This window comes from Ambystoma mexicanum, chromosome 3q, assembly GCF_040938575.1.
Source record: "Ambystoma mexicanum isolate Mex_15411 chromosome 3q, UKY_AmexF1_1, whole genome shotgun sequence".
NCBI classification, from domain to species: Eukaryota; Metazoa; Chordata; class Amphibia; order Caudata; family Ambystomatidae; genus Ambystoma; species Ambystoma mexicanum.
In genome coordinates this window covers 989,497,401-989,514,139 of record NC_090926.1, presented here as the reverse complement: position 1 = coordinate 989,514,139, position 16,739 = coordinate 989,497,401, and the positions used below count along the sequence as shown (strand labels likewise).

The 16,739-nt window shown below is 46.3% G+C and overlaps 1 protein-coding gene across 1 annotated transcript in view; it reads left to right on the top strand.

The window, feature by feature from the left end:
* The window catches only part of CCDC137 (coiled-coil domain containing 137), a 124,167-nt gene that overhangs the window by 41,134 nt on the left and 66,294 nt on the right, over positions 1-16,739 (top strand). The window contains exon 5 of the mRNA XM_069655136.1: positions 8,910-8,989. Coding sequence (XP_069511237.1) covers positions 8,910-8,989 — 80 coding nt within the window. The remainder of the gene's footprint in view (positions 1-8,909; positions 8,990-16,739) is intronic.

Sequence of the window (16,739 nt, the reverse complement as noted above, 5' to 3'; positions counted from 1 at the left end):
TTTTTTGTTTGTGGGTCCAGCACACAATGCCTTATGTGGAGTGTTGGGGGAGTTACATATTACCTCCTTTAACCCATTCCTCGTGTAACATTCTGTTACACTAAATCACTTGAATGGCTGATGGCAGTGGTTTCTTTTTTACTACCGTGTGCCATGTATCTGCAGGCTGAATCCTCAGCTGCAGTACAGCAACCAAGGGTGACCATTTTCTCAAAAGCTACAGAAGCAGGAATTCTCGACTAGAGTCCAGGACCGAGGGATCGAGGAACTTCTAACCGGACCTGTACATTCTTCTTTGGTGCTGAGAAAAAGGTGCCAAAACCACAAAGACGCTGAATCAAGGAGAATCCCTGGCTGCTGAGTCACTCTTTCTCGAGTGCTGCTGCAGGAGCCTGCCAGACGTCCTACCTTTCGTCACCACGACCAACGACCAGGAATAAGGGTCTGCTGCAATGAAACTAGAAGACATCCAGCTGGAACATATTCTTCACTTCAGTTACTGTGGGGATTGGGGTACATCAATCTTTGCCATTTGGGAAGCTTCCTATCTTGGGGAGTGCTGTTTTACCCTACTGAGTTGACCTCGACTCACTTGCACTGGCCTTTCAGCTTGTGTTTCTTCAAGGTGACTCCTCCTTGAGTTGCTGTGATTTTCTATTTGAACTACTGAATATTTAAAGACATTTTCTAATAAAGAGAGCTTCAGAACTTTGAACTGGCCCATTGATTTCGGCTGTCCTGGCTTCCTAAAGCTCTCTTACAGGTTTCAATTGTTGAACATTATTATTGGGAGAATATAACTTTTTATAGAATACTGTATGTTCTGATCTAACCCTAACCTTTAAAAAAGTGTTATTACTGACCTCAAATGGCATCACCCTTGGTGTTGGAAAATTGTTAACATATAAAAGAATTGCTCACCTGCTTTATTGTTCACTTTTTGAATTGAATCCTAACTTGGGATTCATGTTACTAGTAGTTGCTGCTTTTTACATAATGCTTTAAATATCTTTGTATATAAATACATTTCTGATGTTTGTTAATCTGCTTAGAATCACATGCTGTGCATAGGTCCGACATCCAGTGGTCACTGCAGAGTATTGCATTTTGTTTTTCGTAGTCGAAAAGGGGACGTCGACAAGGCGTGTCTGTAACACTATCCCTATAGTGACGTGCGTTGTACCCACAATCCCTCACGCGTCGAGGTCCCTCAGATTGTTTTTTTCCGCCCAGTTTCTGGTCGCCTTTCGCGGAGCTCCTAGAGAGACATTGCTATACTTGCCACGGACCACGGTCCTTTTGTCATAACTTAATATACTGATAACGATCCCTCCCCCTCGACGTTAGCTGTGAAGCTGTTTCTCCGCCGAACTGATTTTCGACGGAGAGGAAGAGCGGAGGAGATCCTTCGGCGCTGCCGAACACGTGGCCTGGCCTCGACGGCCAACTTACAGTAGGGAGAGTGGGGGTTAGAACTTTGTCTCTTCTCTTTGAGAATGTCTTTCTTTCTCCCCTTTCTTTCCCTTGGGGTTGTTATCGCCAGCTATTATTGCCTCAGCTATGGAGAGGACACCATTTAAGTTTTGCCCACGCTGCAGGGGCAAATATACTTGGAAAGATAAGCACAAGCTCTGTAATCGTTGCTTACCCCTCGATCACATAGAGAACAGCTGCGCAGCCTGCAAGCTCTTAAAACCCAGGACTCTTAAAGAACGTAGGGTTAAGAGGTGGGCGGACTACGCGATGTCGAAGTCAGTTTCCTCACCCGCTGTTACTGAAAGTGACGAGGAGTGCGATAACTCGACGTCCGTTACAGAAGTCATGAACCCCCAGAAGGAGCGCTCCCGCTCCTCGTCGTCCGTCCCCGGCCCCGGCCCCGACGGGCTCGGCTCACGCCCTGCTTATGGGGATGAACACCCCGGCGACAAGGACGCACACAAACCCCATAAGGCTAAACACACTACCCACGGCTCTTCTTCGTCGAGAACGAAGGATCCATCAGCGCCGAAGGGGCCCAGGGCACTCCGGCGTCTACCGCAGACCGTAAAGGTCACAAGCCCCAAACGCAGCCGCGACCAGCGATTGGGCTTCCATCTAACACGGGCGCTACCCCAAAAACATCCGACGCAACGCTCCATAGAGCGACCGTCGAGGTACAATGCGCAACGCCCACAACGTCGACACCAGAGCCCTCGACGGACAAGATCGTGGTCGAGAGCCTAGCAAGAATTGTCGCCGAAGACAAACATACGCGGACGACGAAACAAACGTCGAATACCGCGTCGAAAAAACATAAAAGTAGCCAGGAACTGCCCCTTTCTCCAAAAGACGCTTCCGAACTACCTGAAGGCTTTTCAGGAGACGGGAACCTCTCGTCGACGTTGTGGGAGCGTTCGAAACGATTCGAAGGCGAAAACACTAATTTCCACTGCTACAGGTTTTGAAGAGGATACAGCTACCTCGCAGCCCTGGCATTTACCGTCAGTGCAGCCTTGGCAATCCCCATCAGTACATTCAGACCCTGATGCCTTTCTCCCTTCTCCTCTCAAGGATTCACATGGGAACTCCTCTCCCATAGATGACCAACCTTCCCTCAATGCACTATTGCGCAAGGCAGCAGCGCATTTTGAAATTGATACAGGGGAAACTCTTCCAGACATTGACTTTGTAGAAAAAGTCATCAAAGAAAAAGCCCCTGTTAGCCAATCTATTCCACTCCTGGCTTCTATTAAAAGAAGAATTTCTCCTTCCCTTACTAACCCAGCTTTAGTAAGAGGGGTCAACCCTAGAATAGAAAAGCTCTTCAGCCCTTCATCCTCTGACCCTTTATACATCAGAGGACACTCTATTCCGGACTCCCTTGTGGTTACCAACACAAGAAAAAGAGCAGGGGTGCCACTATCCACTAGTGAAGCACCTCCAGACAAAGAAGGCAAAAAACTCTACGCACTGGGGAAGAGAATCACGACCTCCGCCGCCTTCTCTACTAGAATTGCTAATAACAACTCACTTTTAGCTAGCTACGCAGATGCACAGTGGAACAAGCTGCGCAGCGAAGCAGAGGAAGCACCTGAACCTCTGCGTTCTCGCCTGCTAGCTATAATATCAGAGGGCACACTGGTAAACCAGGGCATCGTTAAGAACTCCCTAGATGCCGCTGAGACGGCTGGCCGCTCCCTAGTGCAGGGAATACTTCTCAAACGCCACGTTTGGCTACGCAATTCAGGTTTTAAGCCCGAAACCCAAGCCTCCCTCATAAATAAACCCATTGAACAGACGCATCTGTTTGGGAAAGCAGTAGATGAGGCCCTAGAACATGCTAAAAAAGAGTTTGATACCATCAAGACTCTTGATCAAATTTCTAGGCCCCCTAACAGGCGAGGCTATGGTAATAAACGCTCCTTTCGTGGCCAAAGACAGCAGCAGAACCAACAACAACAATATTACTCTGGCTCCAACTGGCCCACTAACCAGGGTAACACCCAGTTCAGTCAAAGAGGCCAACGCCGTGGCAGAGGAAGAGGTCGTGGCTCCAGCCCCAGAGGTTCCACGCCCAATACCAGCAAATGACCCGAAAATTCGGGTCCCCTCCCATGCATCACCGGTCGGGGGCCGGCTAACATCGTTCCTTTCAGCATGGGAGGGAATCACGTCAGACCGTTGGGTATTATCCACCATAGCCCACGGATACTGCATCGAGTTCAACGGTTCCCCGAAGTACAAACCCCCACGGAACCGACGCATGACACCGCAACACCTCTCCATTCTTCTTCAAGAGGTGGAAGAACTACTGAAGAAAGAAGCTATAGAGCCCGTCCCCCCTATCACAGGTAACAGAAGGTATTTATTCAGTGTACTTCCTTGTACCCAAAAAGGACTTAACCATGCGCCCTGTATTAGATCTGCGCCCAGCGAACATATTTGTCAAACCCCAAAAGTTTCGTATGGTGACCTTACAGGAGGTAATCCCACTGTTATCACAAGGGGATTACATGACAACACTGGACATGAAAGATGCATACTTTCATATTTTAATGTTGACATCGCACAGAAAATACCTCAGGTTCAAGATAGAGGACAAACACTACCAGTTCAGAGTACTACCCTTCGGGATAGCATCTGCACCAAGGGTATTCACGAAAGTACTGGCAGTGGCAGCGGCCCACCTGCGCAGATTATCCATCCCGGTATACCCTTACCTCGACGACTGGCTCATAACAGGGGATTCTTACGAAACATGCTTCTCCAATACCCAAAAGACCGTAGACCTTTTGTCCCAACTGGGCTTCTCCATCAACGAAAAGAAGTCCAGCTTAGACCCCAGCCAAATCAAACAATTCCTAGGGGCTCTAATTCGAACAAAGGACGGCCTCGTATTCCCCTCCAACGAGAGGGTCCAAAACATGCTGTTTCAGATTCCCCATTATGTAGCAGGCCGAGAGGTGACGGTACGCAAAGCAATGCGCTTGCTAGGGATGATGGCGTCATGTATTTATTTGGTACCTCACGCGCGCCTGCGCATGCGCCCAATGCAAGAGTGGCTCTACAGCCAGTGGTGTCAGGCCAGCGGACAATGGGACGATCTAGTGGTGGTCTCGCAGGCCTTGGTTCTCTCGCTACGGTGGTGGACAAAAGAAAACCTGTTATTAGGGAAAACTTTTGCCACACCCGCAGTGGAAGCCACTCTAACCACAGACGCATCCCTTACAGGATGGGGGGCTCACCTATCCCATCAGACGGCCCACGGAGTTTGGACTCTGAGCTTAGCATCCAAGCATATAAACCTGCTGGAACTACTAGCGGTGTTCAAAGCACTGAAAGCCTTTCAGAAACAGCTACAAGGAAAGACAGTGATGGTCCTCACAGACAGCACCACAGCCATGTACTACCTCAACAAGCAAGGAGGCACTCACTCTCCAGGACTGTCCAAACTGTCCCAGAACATAAGGAAGTGGGCTCTCAGACACAACATGTTCCTACTATCACAACATGTACCAGGGGAACTCAATCTTCTAGCAGACAAACTCAGCAGAGACTTCCCCCTGCCCGGAGAGTACGAATGGCAATTACACAAAGACATCGTCTTAGACGTCTTCACTCAATGGGGATTCCCGGAAATAGACCTGTTCGCAACTCTGGAAAACTCACAATGCCAAAGTTACGCCTCCAGGTACCCCCAGAACCAGTCCAAGGGGAACGGTCTGTCGATTCTATGGTCAGGGAAATTTGTTTACGCCTTTCCCCCGACTCCCCTTCTCAACAAAGTGGTGCACAAGATGCATCAGGAGCAGGTTACAATGATACTAGTGGCCCCAATGTGGGCCCGGCAGCCATGGTTTGCTCACTTGATGGAGATGTCCCTATCTCCCCCAGTGAAACTTCCCTGCCCGTACAACATGCTGTCACAAGACAAGGGCAGAACACTGCATCCATGCCCTCAGACCATGAACTTAGCAGCCTGGCTCCTGAGATCATAGAATTTGGACATTTACAACTCCCACAGAGATGTATGGACATCCTCAGGGAAGCCAGAAAACCTAATACTCGACACTGCTATTCTAGCAAATGGAAAAGATTCGTTATCTAGTGTAGAGGTACTAGCATCAACCCAGTTGACTGCTCTCCTACTGACATTATTCTATACTTGACCCATTTACTGGATTCAGGTTTAGTGTTCAATTCCATTAAAGTCCACCTAGCGGCACTTTCTGCATACACCACTTCCCAACTTAAAGTGTCGTGGTGGAAGATACCAGTTATCAAAGCCTTCATGGAGGGGGTAAAGAGGATACACCCTCCGATAGCTAACCCAGCTCCCGGATGGGACTTAAATGTGGTACTTTCCAGACTCATGGGCCCTCCCTTCGAACCCATGCACAAGGCAACTCTTAAAGATATCACCCTTAAGACTGCTTTCCTAATAGCTATCACCTCCATTAGGAGAGTAAGTGAACTACAGGCTCTTTCTGTACTAGACCCCTTCGTAACAGTTCACAAAGATAAGGTGGTTCTACGCACACACCCAAGGTTTGCACCTAAATTCATCTCGAAATTTCATGTAAACCAAACTATAGAACTACCAACGTTCTTTCAAAACCCTTCCAGCTCGGGAGAAAAAAGTCTGCATACACTAGATGTACGCAGAGCTGTCATGTTCTACATGGAAAGAACCAGACCACTGAGAAAGACTAATCAGTTCTTTGTCTCGGTGGCAGCAGGAAGAGAAGGAGATGCGGTCTCAAAATCCACTATATCTAGATGGATTGTTCAATGCATCACTCTCTGTTACACTCTTGCTAAGAGAGAACTACCCTTCAAGCCAAGAGCACATTCCACTCGAGGCACGGGGGCTTCCATAGCATTCATTGCAAATGTTCCCCTTGAGTCCATCTGCAAAGCGGCAACCTGGAGTTCTGTGCACACCTTTACAAAACACTACTGTCTAGATGCACACTCTAGATCTGATTCCCAGGTTGGGCAGGCAGTATTAAGAAATCTTTTTTCTACTGTTCCTTCTCATAACCCACCGCCAACTCCGGGTACTGCTCGCTAGTCTATGCACAGCATGTGATTCTAAGCAGATTAACAAACATCAGAAGACAATGCATTACTTACCGTAAAAGCATTTCTGATGGTTGTATCTGCTTAGATTCACATGCGCCCACCCTTCCTCCCCGCTCGGATGGAAGGAACATAGACATCCTTTTATATATATTTCTCTCATTTCTGTACTCACTCACGGCTAAAAGGCTCCCTCAGGGCAGAAAAATACAAACAGAGGGACCTCGACGCGTGAGGGATTGTGGGTACAACGCACGTCACTATAGGGATAGTGTTACAGACACGCCTTGTCGACGTCCCCTTTTCGACTACGAAAAACAAAATGCAATACTCCGCAGTGACCACTGGATGTCGGACCTATGCACAGCATGTGAATCTAAGCAGATACAACCATCAGAAATGCTTTTACGGTAAGTAATGCATTGTCATTTGAAACACTTGTGTATCGGCATGTTATAAATGCCATATATCATATATAAGTGTGTAAGTGTTAACTTGGATACCTGTATTTACTGATTTCATTGTACAGCTTTACATCTTACATTACCCCTCTTAAGATGAGCCTGGCTGCTCAGTCACACTATCAACTTGGGTAGTACAGGCCTAGATTAAAAGGTGGGTTACCTAATACCAAGAGATGTCTTGTGTAGTCATACACCAGTTGGACTGCAATAATTCTTATCGAACAGCAAGAGAAATGGCAAAGTGATTTCAAGGCAAGCAACCTAGCAGAAGAATGTCCCAGCACAGGGATACCAGTGGTACGTCCCAGGGCAGCCCAAGAGCAGATGAGGCATGACTCTGCTGGTCATGTGATTTTAGCGAAGTAAAATTCAGAGTGGTAAGTTTTGCCGAGGTGTATAATATCAAAAAAATACAGATTTTATATTTTCAATTTGGTGGGTACCCCTCAAGCCCCTGTTTTTCTACCCTTTTTTAACGCCATCTACACCCATTTTAACTCCTTACCCAATGCCATACATAATGTTCAGTATTATTTCGATATTTATTTACTTCGGTAAAACGTACAACTCTGAATTTCTTTTTGTAAAATGACTGAATATCGGCATTGCTGTCCAACACCCTTCCATGCAATGGCCGTGACCAGCTCCATGGGGGAAGCCCTTAGCCCTAAATTGTGGGAATTGTTGAAAAAGCTGCCTGGAAGCGATCCCAGCATGAAAGGTCTGACCCAATGCACAAGTGGAGCAATGAGGGCGACCGCGGATGGACACCCGGTAGTTAAACCCTCAAACCAAAGATCAGCCCAGGACACAGCAGCCAGTCAGTATGTCCAGATTTGCTCCTAAAACTGCAACAGGGGTGCATATTTCTCCAGCAGTTCAGTAAACCTGCTCTTCAGAGAACCTTTGCAACAAGAGTGTTTGGGTAAATGGTGTCCACTTAAGAGCCACCACTCACAGGGTCTTGCCAAAGCATGCCCCCCTATCACAAGAGTTCTAGTCACATAGAAGTCAGTTGGCCAGCCAATCTGGTTGGCCCCTAGAGTTGCCACCTAACCCAGAGCATGGCCACGGGATGTAATCTGGCCAGGCCAGACTAGGCCTTTTGACTGGTCTAAATCAGCAAAAACCAATATGGAGGCTGTCATGTGGGCTAACGGATGATATATACAGAACATCCATTTTAAGCCCACTGTATGGTTGCCCTCATCACAGGAAGCCTTAAAACAAAATGGCCAAGAGCAGATATTAAAAGAAATACATGGTATACCAATGGCTATCAAAAAGGTAGATTGGGCTACCACTGTGGTATCATTGCTGCTCCCCCTGGTGCACCTAAAACTAGTGTAATGCCAGTAACCTACTCTCTAAACCCATTGTAGGGTGTTATCTCACTGGGATGCTTAAATGGGGTGCTTAAGAAGCACCCCTGGGACTAGTAGCCTTATGGGCAACCCATAATCCTATACTCCTAATGAGCTATCTAATGAGCTATAAAAGGTTGCAATGGCAGGGGCACTTCAGTACAAGTGTCTGACCACCAGAAATGGTCCATGATACAAGAAATAAAAAGGGTGGGGGGGGAGCAAAAGTAGATGCCTCCTACTTTTTAAGTCCCAAAAATAGAAGTGTCATAACACCTACTTTAATGAGGTCCGAGAAAAGTACAGTGCACCTTTTCATTGAGCAGTATGCAATCGTAACCCTATGAAAAGTCTACTGAATTGTAAAGGTGGATACACACTCCTGTTCTATCGGTTACTCTGTTCTAGTTGCATCTCCACAACGCTGCGAAATTAAATTTCAGAAGGTGATCTAGACCAGACTGATGTGTATCTTTTACACAACACTTCTGAGATGGGCTTTCTTTTGCTTATGTTTCAGATCGGGTGCAATTCGGTGAGGTCGCCATGGAGCCCCCAACTTTCACAGTTAAACCCAGAAAGGGTGTCGACAATGTAAAGGTAAGAGTAAATCAATCTCTGTGAATCTTCAGCTCTCCAGCTGAAGATGGGTTAGATGTTTTTGTTGCCTGTTTGCTGTTAATGCATTGGTGGACAGAGTTGCTCTTGGGGGGATTTGTTGCTCTTAGTATACTATCATTTAAGTTACTCCAGTGTTTTTTATGGCAGAAATGGCAAAATGGATTAGCAGACGGCTATGCAGCTTTGAGCTCACAAGAGTTCCAAAAGAATTGGATGGAACATCTGAGGGAGCAGACTTCTAGGTGCCTGGCTTAATCTGCTCTAACCCCTACACCTCACACAAGTAATTTTGGTGTGTATTTGAAATATGATCCTGGGATAGTGGCAAAGAAGGCAATCGTGAGGCGGTGCTGCAGGTTCACTTAGCCAAAAGGTCAAAGCAATGTGCAGATGGGCATGAGGCACGTAAATTCCCCCCTGGAATACAAGTTGATGAGGATTATGGCCAGCATTCACATCATGGATTCTTAGGAAGAATTCTCAGAAATGTACCAATTCCCTCTACCTTAGAGACCCCCCAGCAACTTTGCTGTATTCTGAGGACTTGATTGTTTTAACACAGAGAGAGTGAGACCCTTTTTCTCACACTCATGTATTTTAATGCGATTTTTGTACACTGTTTCTTTTGGTTGTGGAGACTGACAACTCCATAGGCATCATCTTTTACATTGTGTCGCACAGAACCTTTAGTGCAGTGACACAGGGAAGTCTCTTTAAGATTTCCCAAGGTTTAACTACCTTCTCTGGGATGAACTACTGTTTCCCAGAGCAGTAAAGTGAAATTGACTTTACTTACATTTATAACTTTCTAGACCCAGCACACACTATCTTACAGTCAGGTGCTGGAGGGGTTACCTAGTATCCCCTTTGTCTAGCTTCTCATGTAACATGTTTGTTACCCTTTAATAACTGAATGGCTGGTGGCAGTGGTTTCGTTTTTACTACTGTTGTGTGCAATTACCGCGGGCTGCGTTCGCAGCTGCAGAAAAGCACCCAAAGGTGCCATTTTTGTCAAAATGGCCCGGTCTTCTTTTTTCGCCATGTCTTTGGAGAGGTCCTTCTTGAGATTTACTCTGCCCGCCAAACCAGGTTTGGGCCCTTTGTTCGTTTTGCCTTTGGCGGGATTCACGAGTGATACCCGCCTCTGGCTCAAGGGTGTCTGGTGTAGGCAGGAAGTGAGGGAGGTGCCCGAAACTCCCTGTGCTTAGTCTCCTAGGAGACCCAAATGCTCTCTGTGATGACTGGCTGGCTGACTGTCCGGGAAGGACGGCCACCATGAGGGTTGAGTGACGGCTAAGCTGGAATGAAAGGGAGAGAACTGTATAAAAGGCATGTCTTTTGGCTTGGAAGGCAGAGTTGACCACTGGACGAAGGAACCGAAGAAGAACTTGAAGAAGTCAGCTGCAACTCCTGGACCATTGGTTGGCCCGTTGAAGCCCTGCTGCAGTGCCGAAAGGCCAAGTTCGCATTGAAAGAGAACCCCCTGCAAGGATGACTTCTCCCCTTGAGTTGGTGGGACCAATCAACTCCCAAGTAAGCCACCTGGACATCCATCTCGGAGCTGGTTGAATTTCCACACAGTTGCTGCAGGAAACTGTAGAGCCAGGTAGAGGATCGCCAGTTTGTGTGCGTTGCTTTTAAGTTGGCCAAGAGCTCCAGGATGATCCTCCAGACTCCCAGGAAGCAGGACTTCCCGAGCCTCCTCAACGGAGTGCGGGACCCCAGAAGCAAGGAAAGTCAATCTCGAAGGCCAGGAACTGCAGTGTTGCTATTTGCGGTAGACACAGGGAGCTGAAACACTGAACAGCCACTGAAACTTTGCCGGTTAAGTTTTGACCGTCCCAGTGTAGGAGTCCCCCAATGTCCTCCCTCTTCTCCCCACGACTGAGGCCCAGGAACAGTGAGATCTGCAGAGTTACACAGGAACAGGAGTCATCTGCTGCATCTTTTCTTCACTTTAAAGGTACTGTACAACATTTAAGAACTTAGCTCTTGCTGTAGAGTTGCTTGCATCTTCTACCACTCACGTCTTAACAGCTTGTGGCCCTACATTGATTCATCTTTTTCTTCAAAGACTTATTATACATTGTGCAAAGACGTTTCTCCTTCCCTTCAAAGAAGTGCTTCAGCCTATCTAGACTCTTGCCTTTTGACTTTGGCTTAGCCTGTTTTAACTGAATTACTCTTATTGGGGGATCTGAAAGTATTTGCCTGCTTAAGAAATATTTGTGCTATCTTGTTTGCTCTAATAATCTTTCCCTTTGACTTGCTCTTAACTAATTTTGAATGCCAACAGTAATACATTAATGTCAACAGCACCGTACCAATTGAAGTCCCCTGAGGGTGTAAGTCTCTGCTGTATGCCATCCCAAATGGGTATTTATTGATTCTGAACAAAGAGATTGTGTAATTTTGAAGTATATTCATGTGGTGTTTAACAGTGCTCCCTTCTGAAGAAGGCTTACATTAACTGACTGGTAAATTAATAATTATATTATCTAGAAACCCTGTGTGTAGTGTTTGCTTGGATACTTGTCACTGTGTACCTCTGTGTAACTCCTCTACAGCTCACATTGACCCCTCGTGAGATAAGTCTGGCTACTTGTCCACACTACCAACCTGTGTAGTACAGAAAGGTTGGGTTACTACTGCCAGGAGGTCAGGGTTGTTGTAGTGCACTCTATGGGTACTGCATACAATCTTGCCTAACAATGGAGTTCAGGCAGACAAAAATGGAAATGTATCAGTGGTAGACGTTTATAAGGACTCGTGTCATCTATAGTTGAGGACTGGGTGGGCTCCTTTGTGCAGGAACCTCCTCACTGCAGCAGTAACTTTCACATAAGTATTTCCCAAAGGAGTTGAAAACGACAGCCAGTTCGAGATTTATCAGTGTCGTCTCTAAGATTTTAAACTTTATGACGAGTACAACTCTACAAATTGATGGGGCCCACACCAATTGCCACCAGAACTGTGTATTGTCTATCTCCTCACCGGATTTCACAAAATGTCTCAGGTTTCCAACAAGAGTATTTAAGAAGCGAGGGATCTGAAGGAAGTCGAGTGGGGAAGACTACAAATCTAAGGTTGTTTTTCATTGTCCTCAGTTAGACCTTTGTGGATTAACTTCATGGCCTCCAAGGACAAGATTTTGAGCATATGCACTAGCTTTAGTGAGGATATACTACTTCCACGTGTCTATGCTCCCTTTTAGATATTGTGGCTTGGTGCACCAAGTGAAAGTTGTTTGGATGGAATTTCTATTGGTGTGATCATGAAAGGACATAGTCGCGAAATAACGCGGCAAAACTATTACGCGCATTTACTTAGCGCGTCAGTGCTTAACGATCTATAGTCTTGGGACAAGACGTATGTGGACCCTGTTGAACTTGTTGGACCTTGTCAGCAACTAAGTAATAGTTTCCTGTTTCTCCTCTCTGGCAGCGTCTCTATTTTCCTCTTGGCCCCGTCCCGACTGCATCCAGCTGGCTACAAGTGGTGAAGGGTACATGCACCCGCGCGCACCAAGTGAAAGCTGTTTGGGTGTGCAGCGGGCACCGGGGGCAAAGGGGACATATTTACAAAAGTACGTCGGAAATTGTGGTTGTATTTAACCGGACACAGTAGGGGGAGCTACCATTTAAAACTATGGTATGTGCTCCTACGTAGCTCTGATTTCATACAATGTTTAATCGTGCTTGGTGAGCAACTGCCGACATTGGCTAAACTCAAGAGCTGTGTTAACTTAATGTCTGGTGAAAGCAACACACTGGAAGCTTTTTTTGAATTATGAGAAGTAATAGTGCAGATGCTTTTGTTTTGGAAACATCTCCTATATTGAAGGAAAGGTGGGAAAGCGTCTATGCTCTCAGGGCACATTGGATACTGAAGGGGGAATTGTAGAACGTTGTCCACCTTTCCATGTTAATAGTGTTGGATTATTACCTCAGAGGAGTTGGAGGTTTTTGACCACAGGGAGGTAAGAGATGTCACGCCCATGAAATTTCCACTTACGGATGTTTGGATGTATCCGTAGTCCTATGTGAATAAATTACTCCCATAGTATGGTGAGTTTGTTAAGGAGTAGTACAATTTGTAACATATCCACTGATCAAAAGATCCAGACCCTTCTAAACACGGGACAGGAAGGGAAGGTGCTCACTCCAGAAGCAAGTACCCCCAAGACAATACTTTCTGCAATTGCCATAGTTAATTGAAGTATGTCAGAACTTCACCTTCCCCATAATTTCGACGGGACAAGCATACAAGATGGTGCGCTGCCTGGCCCTCACTTGCAGACACTCGCGTCTCAAGTGGACATAGGAAATAAAGATTCCCCTCCCTGCAAAAGTGTGTATGAAGTATCACATCCAGTTCAGCTTAGTTTCTTGAATATGCATGAAACAACCTCAGTTTTCCACATCGATAGGGGAAGAAGATACTTTGCCCAAACCAGTGTTTGATACATCCCTATTGGCTCCTGTTGTACTCTTTCACGGGGCCCTTCTACTCCTATAAGGGCTAGAGGCGAGGTCTAGATAAGGTTCATCTCTATAAACCTTTGCATTTGGACACCCCACTGTGTGCGCAAAGCAATCAACCGGAGACAAAATATCCAGAGGAGTCGAGAGGCATAGTGAATCAGGGACGGGGGGGGGGATATGTTGCAGCTGAAAGTCAGGCTCCGAATTCTGAGCCACATACATGTTCAAGTCCTACCCTTCCACATCCACCTCCAACACACGAACATGATGCTTCCCATATTGACCCTCTTTCAGAGGGATTGCATTTTCAAGATCTTCTAGCCTCAAACCTTTTTTTCCCACTGCTAACTAGAATTTAAAATCTCCTAGATAAAGGACATGAAAGGACACGTGGAGATACACGAATTGAGATGCACCTTAGTGAACATAGTGGCTAAATTGAAGAGACTTGAGGGGTTTGTTTGTGCACATTTGCTATTCTAGGTTAGCAATGCTGCAAAACCCTCAAATACGTTATCCCTGCAGTACACACTGGGTACGCAAACGCCAGATATTATCACCTGTGATAAGTATACACAAATGGAGGCACCTCAGAATAGTTTCCATCTAGGGGGGAAATCTTATGCAGAGGTCTTAGCTAATGGGCTGAAACCTCAGAAGCAGGAGGACTCTGAGGAACTTGTACAAGTAATAAGTGCACTAAAGACTAATACAAACAAGCAGTTAGAGCATATGATTAAATTTACTCAATTAAGTGACAAACCTTTGAAAACTCCCTACTCCTAATCAATGGGATTTAAATTCCCCAGGAAATATTGGTCCTGACAGCCCCTCTGCCCTTTTAGGTGATGGAACAAGAAGGAAGGAGGGAGCAGGATAACAGTTAAGGGCAGGAGGAGGAGGAACACATGGATGAACGTCTTTTCCATAGCTCTTTTTTTTTTTATCCCGGCGTGAAAAAAGGATGTACGCCAGGGCATTAAAGAGAAGATCTATAAAAACAAATTGAACTAATGCAGGAAGGTTAAAAAAAAAACATAAACCTCCTCTTTACCAAAATTAAAAAAGCATAATTCTAACATAAAGGACATATCCAACATTGAAATTGAAAACATGCCGTGATTGCATTACTTTTCCCGATGCCTATTATTATATTCATTAGTGCGCCTCCATGGGTGTCACATGCAACAGTGGTTGTGGCCAGGGCCTAGAGTCTTGGATGCATGCCCGTCGGCTGAAGGCCTTACTTCCAAGACTGTAGGCCCTGGCCACAACCACCGCAGCATGTCACACCCATGGATACACCCGTATTATTGCATTTCCATTGGCAAGTTGTGGGGAGTGCTTGCAGTCTTGGGTGTATGGCCGAAGGCCATGCACCCAAGACCAAAGTTATAAGTACTAGACGTGGAAGCCACTGCACACCCATCCCATGTAAGATCTATGGACATACAGCTAGGAGTGAAGCCGCTGGCTAGAAGCACTGAAGGATACCACACCTATAGAAAAACCCTGACTACCACACATCACTGAGGTGGTTGTGGGGAGACTCTGTAGTGTTGGTTGCATGGCCGAAGGCCATGCGCCCAATAACACACTTATACCTTCTTCATGATGTATTTTCTATGGCTTCCTTGTACGCACAGAAAATGAGGGGTCCAATAAGGGCAGTATTTCAGTCCATGCAGTGCACGGGGAACTTGTAACAGTTCTAAGGACACGTGTGGTGTTGAGGAACATTGGAATTGACACCATGCCGTAATTGCAATACTTTTTCCATATGGTTATTGTATTCATCAGTACGCCTCCATGGGTGGCACATGCTTCGGTGGTTGAGGCCAGGGCCTAGAGTCTTGGATGCATGGCCGTCGGCCAAAGGCCAAAGGCCTTACTTCCAAAACTCTAGGCCCTGGCCACCAATACTTCAGCATGTCACACCCATGGATACCCCCTTAATAATGCGTTTCGATTGCCTGGCTGTGGGGAGTGTGTGTACTCTTGGGTGCAAGGCTGAAGGCCATGCCCCCAACAACAAAGCTTTAACCTCTTCACTTACAAGTTCACATGGGTTTCATGTAGTGCGATTGTTGCGGACAAGATGAGTACTTTTGGGTGCATGGTTGCAGGCTGTATGCCATACACCCAAGCATGCACCCAACAGGAAACTTGTAAGCACTGCAGTTATAAGACACTTCACAACCATATATTGAAATGTATGGCCATACACCTACAATTTTAGGCCCTGCGCACAAACAGTGCAGCATTTTAGAGCTACAGAGGCACCCCTAGTATTGAACATCAGTCAGGTGGCTGTGGGGAGAGTCTGCAGTCATGAGTGCATGGGCGCAGGCCATGCACCCAATTGCACAGTTATATGTAGTGTACTTACAAGGTACAATATGGTGTGGTAGTGCATCACTCTGGCGGCTGTGGGGAGGGGCTGCAATCATGGGTGCATGGCCGAAGACCATGCCCCCAAAAGTACATTTGTTCATAGTGTACTTATATGCCACAATGGATGTCATATGGTGTGGTAGTAGTAGCCAGGATGCAGAGCATTTGAACAAAGTAATAAGCACTGCAGCTGTAAGTAACTATGCATTTTAAATACTGTATACCCATACATTCATAATGCTATGGCCTCAAACTCACCTCTGTAGCCTGTGGCTACAAACTACTGCATCATATCACAGCTATTGGTACACTTGTACTATGCAACATCATTAAGATGGTGGTGGGGCGGGCGTAGCATTTTGGGAGCATGGTCAAAGGCCATGCTCCCAAAACCAAGTTTGTACATAGTACAATGACAAGGCACAATGGTTCCGATATGGTGTGGTGTTTCTAGCCAGGACCCAGACTCTTGATTGCTTGCTCAAAGGCCATGCACCCAAGACTGAAGTCCTAGGCAGTGCAGTTACAAGTGAATATGGGTGTGGTGTAATGCGCTTGTGTGGACGCCCTAGTGTCTTGCCTGCATGGCTACAGACGATGGTCCGAAAAGTAAATTTATAAGTAGCTAATTTACAAGGACCATGGTTTTTATATGCAGCGATGGTTGTGGCTAGGACCTATACTCCTTGTACATTGGTCGTATGGCGTACATGGTAGGTTACACACTGAAGATGCAAGGGCCAGCCTACAGGCACTGCAGCATATTAGCACCATAGATTAGACGTGTAGATTTGCATGTGTAGAAAATGACTGCCGATATACTCATTCATTACTTTGTTCAGAATCCACAT